Raw genomic sequence first — 7,500 nt, 5'->3', positions numbered from 1 at the left:
TAAAAAAACACAGAATGCATTTCAGGTTCTCTGATATGAAATATTTCTGTACCGCTAAGATTAAACCATGACTCAGCGTTATTTCTGTATAGAGCCCCACCTCGGTGAAGACGTCCCGCACATCTCTGATTGGATGCCTGTTCCTCAGCTTCAGTGTCTCGTTGTAGTTGTCCAGCCTCTTCCTCACTGTCGCCACCTGTTGCCGTGTCAACGTGGAGAGCAGCGCCTCCGCCGGCGGAGACGCCTCCTCATAGGACGAGGCCTTAAACAACGAGGAGAGTCCCGCCTCCATAAGCCACGCCTCCTCCAGCTCCACCTCTAAAGGTAAACAAAAACAGGAAGTCATTCTGCAGGTAAACACAGGACACCGGAAGTAACACACAGGAAAAAGGAAGTCTCACCGTCCATGCTCTTCCTCTCTTCTTCTTCTCCTTCTTCTTCTTCTCCTTCTTTTTCCTCCTCGATACTTTTCACCTCCCTCCAGTACGTCTCCATGGTAACGTGGCGGGGGTCAGAGGTCACTATGAGAGTGGGGGCAGAGGAGGTGGTGGGGATGGGGGATCCTAACCCTAACCCTGACATCCAATCAGATCCTGAAAGTTAATCAGAGCATCAGAGAGATGACACAGATCCCCACAGCCAATCAGAGAGGAGACAGAGGACAAACTGCACCTGTGGACCCGGCCACACCTGAGCTCTATCCCTACTTTAGATCAGGTCTGGGGGGTCCGAGGGTCTGGGCTGATTTGAGATTAAATATTGATAACATTTGACTGGAAGTCAGCCTCTTCAGTGTATTGATCTGTGTGTGTGTGTGTGTGTGTGTGTGTGTGTGTGTGTGTGTGTGTGTGTGTGTGTGTGTGTGTGTGTGTGTGTGTGTGTGTGTGTGTGTGTGTGTGTGTGTGTGTGTGTGTGTGTGTGTGTGTGTGTGTGCGTGCGTGCGTGCGTTTGTGTTGGGGGGGAACCTCGCTCTAATGGCTCTGGTTCCCAGGGGAGCGCAGAGTGGGGTTCGATGCTAACGCTAGCTGCTGCTGTAGTCCATTAGGAGGAAATGGACGTCCAATCAGAGTGGAGTGTTTCCACTCAGGTCCTCAGACAGAAACCTGAGCTAGTTATCATCACACACACACACACACACACACACACACACACACACACACACACACACACACACACACACACACACACACACACACACACACACACACACACACACACTTTACATGTATACAAATATTTCTAAAAGATCTGAGAATATCTCAGAAGGTTGTAATTGAATGAAAATCTGAAATATAAACTACAGTCTATATAAACTACAGTATATATAAACTACAGTTCACAGTATATATAAACTACAGTCTATATAAACTACAGTCTATATAAACTACAGTCTATATAAACTACAGTATATATAAACTACAGTCTATATAAACTACAGTCTATATAAACTACAGTATATATAAACTACAGTCTATATAAACTACAGTATATATAAACTACAGTCTATATAAACTACAGTATATATAAACTACAGTCTATATAAACTACAGTCTATATAAACTACAGTATATATAAACTACAGTCTATATAAACTACAGTATATATAAACTACAGTCTATATAAACTACAGTATATATAAACTACAGTATATATAAACTACAGTTCACAGTATATATAAACTACAGTATATATAAACTACAGTTCACAGTCTATATAAACTACAGTCTATATAAACTACAGTTCACAGTATATATAAACTACAGTATATATAAACTACAGTCTATATAAACTACAGTACATATAAACTACAGTCTATATAAACTACAGTCTATATAAACTACAGTATATATAAACTACAGTCTATATAAACTACAGTCTATATAAACTACGGTATATATAAACTACAGTCTATATAAACTACAGTTCACAGTATATATAAACTACAGTATATATAAACTACAGTCTATATAAACTACGGTATATATAAACTACAGTATATATAAACTACGGTATATATAAACTACAGTATATATAAACTACAGTCTATATAAACTACAGTCTATATAAACTACGGTATATATAAACTACAGTATATATAAACTACAGTATATATAAACTACAGTCTATATAAACTACAGTATATATAAACTACAGTATATATAAACTACAGTCTATATAAACTACAGTATATATAAACTACAGTCTATATAAACTACAGTATATATAAACTACAGTCTATATAAACTACAGTATATATAAACTACAGTCTATATAAACTACAGTATATATAAACTACAGTATATATAAACTACAGTTCACAGTATATATAAACTACAGTCTATATAAACTACAGTTCACAGTATATATAAACTACAGTCTATATAAACTACAGTTCACAGTATATATAAACTACAGTATATATAAACTACAGTCTATATAAACTACAGTACATATAAACTACAGTCTATATAAACTACAGTCTATATAAACTACAGTATATATAAACTACAGTCTATATAAACTACAGTCTATATAAACTACGGTATATATAAACTACAGTATATATAAACTACGGTATATATAAACTACAGTATATATAAACTACAGTCTATATAAACTACAGTCTATATAAACTACGGTATATATAAACTACAGTATATATAAACTACAGTATATATAAACTACAGTCTATATAAACTACAGTTCACAGTATATATAAACTACAGTATATATAAACTACAGTCTATATAAACTACAGTACATATAAACTACAGTCTATATAAACTACAGTCTATATAAACTACAGTCTATATAAACTACAGTCTATATAAACTACGGTATATATAAACTACAGTATATATAAACTACAGTCTATATAAACTACGGTATATATAAACTTGATAACATCATTATATGAACTGTACAGTATAAAGCCATTCCCAGCTCGCTCAGTGTCTGAGAGAGAGAGACGTTGTGTTTACTCTCAGTTATTAAAGGTAAACACAAACAAACAAACAGCTGGTCAGTGTTTCCTACCCAATACAAGAAGCTGCATTCATAATAATAACAACAATATTTCTGATGGAGAGCATCACTCACCTCCGACCGGCTGCTGCTGAGTGAGGGGGGGACAGGAAGGAGGGGGAGGGGCCAGAGAGACCGGAAGTGAGGGGGGGGGAGAGAGGATGTGGGGGGTAGGCGGACAGCAAAAGTCCTGGTCCTGCAGTCACTGTGGGAGAGAAACCCCCCTGGAGGAACACAGGGATAGAACCTCTGCAGACCATTGACATGCACCCATGGAACTCACTATGGGGGGCAGGGGGGGAAGGGGGGGAGGGGGGGAGGGGGTCCAAAGTAGGTTTTATTTATATAAGAAATATAAAAATTCTATATGTTCATATGTGATATTTACTTTAACTTTATTATACTCTCTCTCTCTGTCTCTCTCTCTCTCTCTCTCTCTGAGTGGATCGGTGAGTATAGCGGAGAGTGGTGATTATCGGTTTCGTAAGTTTTCAAACACTTTTAAACATTTGTTTCTTCCACTGGGTGATTCTGTATAACTCTGTGCATCACGTCACCGAATTTTGGTGGCACTGGTGATTTGTTTGCCAGGCGGCTGGTGACGGGTCCCCCTGCTGCTGCTCCGGCAGCGGATCCGGCTGCCGCTCCTCTGGTGGCGGGCTTTTCTCTCCTTTCCTTTTCTTCAGTTATCGTTTTGACTTGGTTAGGATGCAGCTATACCTTCATTATGGGTGACATAAAGCTGGGCTCTCTGAATATTAACGGTGCTCGAGGGGATGCCAAGAGACTCACAGCACTGCTGACAATGAGAGGAGGGCATGGAGTGGGGAGGGCTTCTTCAGCCATAAGTGCAGCAATAGTGGAGGTGTTGCTATTCTCTTTGCCAGAGGTTTCACACCCTTTTCCTGCACTGTTGAGGACGTCATTCCAGGTCACTTGTTGAAATGAAATGTTATATGTTATTAATGTAATCTGTTGTCTCTAGCCAGACTGGACCGAGTGTACTGCTTTAACCACCACATGAACACAAGCAGGAGCTGCTCCATCAGTCCTGTTGGGTTCTCTGACCATTCCCTTGTTCAGGTTTCAGTTCTTATTAATTATGTGAAGTGCAATAGTGCGTATTGGCACTTCAATGTTTCTCTGTTGGCTGATAATCATTTTAAAACAGTCTTCACATTGTTTTGGCAAAACTACCGTAATTGTAAGAGTGAGTACAGTAGTCTTCAGCAGTGGTGGGATGTGGGGAAAGTCCAAATCAGACAGCTTTGCCTGCAGTACACTCTCAATGTCACCAAGGACATGGCTAGATCTCTGAGGGCTCTGGAGAGGGAAGTGGTGGAGCTGCAGGGATTGGCAGACTCCACAGGAGAGCGAGAACATGTTGAGGTTTTCAAAAGTAGAAATGCAGCTCTGTCCGACCTGCTGGGGTTTCCTGCTCAGGGTGCTCTGGTCAGATCCCGGTTTCAGAACATCGTGAAAATGGATGCTCCCTCTCACTTTGTCTTCGGTCTCGAGCGCAGGAACGGTCAGAGGAGGCTGATGCACTCCCTGCGGTCAGACACTGGGCAGCTGCTTCAGGAGTCGGCCGACATTCAGCAGTGTGCTGTCAGGTTCTATAAAGAGCTCTACAGGTCAGATTACCAGGCAGGACCAGAGGCGGCGCTGTCCTTCTTTGAAGGCCTTCCTAAGGTCTCTGAGGGGGACAGCGCAGACCTGGAAGCTGAGCTCTCTGCCCAGGAGCTGCAGGAGGCCCTGCAGAGCATGCAGAGTGGGAAGGCTCCTGGCATAGACGGCCTGCCTGCAGACTTCTATAAGGTTTTCTGGCCTGTCATGGGTGATGACCTGCTGGATGTCCTCAGGGACAGTCTCAGTAAGGGGAGGTTGCCTCTGAGCTGCAGGAGGGCGGTGCTCACTCTCCTCCCCAAGAAAGGAGACCTGCAGGAGCTTGGGAACTGGCGTCCTGTATCCCTTCTCTGTACCGACTACAAACTGCTCTCCAAAGTGTTGGCGACGAGGCTGAGGAGAGTGATGGAGCATGTCATTCATGTAGACCAGACATACTGTGTACCCAGCAGGTTGATAACTGACAACGTTACTCTGATTCCAGATGTTTTGGACCTCTCCGGTTCATTGGGCTGTGAGCTTGGTCTGATTTCTCTGGACCAAGAAAAGGCTTTTGACCGAGTTGAGCACCAGTACTTGTGGCAGACGCTGGAGGCGTTTGGGTTCAGCTCTGGTCTGATAGCCAAGATCCAGGTACAGGGACATTGAGAGTGTACTGAAGATTAACGGTAGTTTGTGTGCTCCTTTTAAAGCCGAGAGAGGAGTCAGACAGGGCTGCTCTTTGTCTGGGATGCTGTACTCCCTGGCCATAGAGCCTCTCCTACACAACCTAAGGTCCAAACTACTTTTCCTGGCTGCGATCACGTTCTTAAATTGTCTGCGTATGCAGACGATGTAATGGTCATTGTAAAAACTCAACAGGATATCAATGCTCTAACAGATACTGTAGGTGTGTTTGTCTTCTGCTAGGGTAAACTGGGGGAAGAGTGAGGCCTTAGCAGTAGGGGCAGGCCACTTTAATGGTCTAGTTTTACCTGGGGGCCTAGTTTGGAAGAGGGGAGGGTTGAAGTACCTGGGTGTTTATCTCTGTGACGAGAACTTTTCTTTACAAAACTGGGACGGGCTCGTGGAAAAGGTGGAAGGCCGATTAAAGAAGTGGAAGTGGATCCTTCCTAAACTTTCTTTTAAGGGGCGTATTTTGATTTTGAACAACCTTGTGTCCTCCATGCTGGCTCACCGGTTGGCATGTTCAGACCCGCCTGTAAACCTGCTGTCCAGGGTGCAGGCGCTAATGGTAAATTTCTTCTGGGACCGCATGCACTGGGTCCTGCAGAGTGTCCTTTTCCTGCCAAAGGAAGAAGGGGGACATGGACTGGTTCACCTGGCAAGCAGAGGGGCTGCGTTCAGGCTCCGTTTCGTCCAGAGGTTCCTGACTGGACCTGCTGACCTGGTATGGAGACCCGTGGCTCGTGCTGTACTGGAGCGCTGTGGAGGGCTGGGCCTGGCTGAGTCACTGTTCCTAATGGACCTTAAAGGAGTACACTTGAACAACCTCTCATGCTTCTACAAGGGACTTTTCAAGGTGTGGGGGCTTTTCCGGAAAGAGAGAACGGAGAACTGTGCCTCTTTATTCTGGCTCCTCAAAGAGCCGGTGGTCCACGGGACTCGTTTTCTGTGTGGAATAGGGCCTTCTCTACAGCAGAGACTCTGAAGAGGAGATCCTCACACTGGGACATGTGCTGGAGGTGTGTGGCCCTCGCCTGGACAATGCTGCGGGCCTGGCGGCACGTTTGGGCATCAGGTCAGTCCGAGTGACCGGCCTCCTGCTGAGTGGTTGGAAACAGCAGCTCAGCGACCCAGAACTGGCACTGTCTGTTGCTTTCTGTAACGGACTTACTGAACCAAACGAAGATGACTCTTTTCCAGAGATACTTTGTGTTCCTGACGTCACATGTGATAGTTTTCTGTTAAGGTTTAATAATGTCACTGATTTTAAGTTTAGCACCATGTCCAACAAAAGGATGTATTCTTTAATGACCAAAGTGTTAAACCAGAGCAGACTGCAGGGCCGAGTGGACACCCGGTGGAGAGCCCACCTGGCCCTGACTGAGACTCAGAGGCCTGAGTGGAGAGCGCTTTACAAGCCCCCGCTGACAAAGAGGCTGGGGGATCTACAGTGGAGGATTCTGCACGGCGCGGTTCCTGTCAATGCCTTTGTTTCAGTGATCAACCCGGCTGTTTCTGACACCTGTCCGTTCTGTGACCAAAGGGAAACCATCTTCCACTGTTTCTCAGGATGTGATCGACTCCTTTGTCTCTTCCAGTTACTGACCCAGATGTTTGTTTTGTTTGGTGAGGTTTTTCCCCCCAAGTGTTTATCCTTGGTTACAGGTACACCCAGAGACAAAAGGTGAAATGTCAGCTCCTGAATTTTTTGTTGGGCCAGGTCAAAATGGCCCTCTACCTCAGCAGGAGAAATAAAGTTGGGGACTCGATGGCCTGTGATGCTGTGCTGATCTTTAAATGCATGGTGAGAGCGAGGGTCAAAACTGATTTCAGTTATTTTCATCTGACAGAAAATGTGGGGGAGTTTCAAAACATGTGGAGCTTTAACAATGCTTTGGTTTCACTGGAGAATGATGAGCTGGTTTTCAGACAATTCCTGAACTGAAGTTGGCTTGAATAGATTTTTGTTCTGATGTGGTGTGTTTAATTTATTGGAGAATAAAAGTGGTTTGAAAAATCAAATCTCTTTCTCTCTCTCTCTCTCTTTCTCCCTCCCACCATCTCTCCCACCCTCTCTACTTCTCCCTCTCTCTCTCTATCTTGGACTTGGGTCTAAGGGTCGCTGGTTCACATCCCGATTGGACGAAAAGAGATGCGGAGTGATCTTGCAGCTGGAGAGGTGCC

General features: G+C 44.1%; 1 protein-coding gene across 1 annotated transcript in view; it reads right to left on the bottom strand.

Annotated features, from left to right (window-relative positions):
• Positions 1–590, bottom strand: part of arhgap28 (Rho GTPase activating protein 28) — a 13,338-nt gene extending 12,748 nt beyond the window's left edge. Inside the window, exons 1-2 of the mRNA XM_063912965.1 lie at positions 402–590; positions 101–318 (exon numbers count right to left, since the gene is read on the bottom strand). Of these exons, the coding sequence (XP_063769035.1) occupies positions 101–318; positions 402–582 (399 nt within the window). The 5' untranslated portion in view covers positions 583–590. The remainder of the gene's footprint in view (positions 1–100; positions 319–401) is intronic.
• Between the last annotated feature and the right edge of the window lie 6,910 nt (positions 591–7,500).

This window comes from Eleginops maclovinus, chromosome 21, assembly GCF_036324505.1.
Source record: "Eleginops maclovinus isolate JMC-PN-2008 ecotype Puerto Natales chromosome 21, JC_Emac_rtc_rv5, whole genome shotgun sequence".
NCBI lineage: Eukaryota > Metazoa > Chordata > Actinopteri > Perciformes > Eleginopidae > Eleginops > Eleginops maclovinus.
The sequence above is the reverse complement of the archived record's forward strand: the minus strand, read 5'-3'. Positions and strand labels throughout refer to the sequence as shown.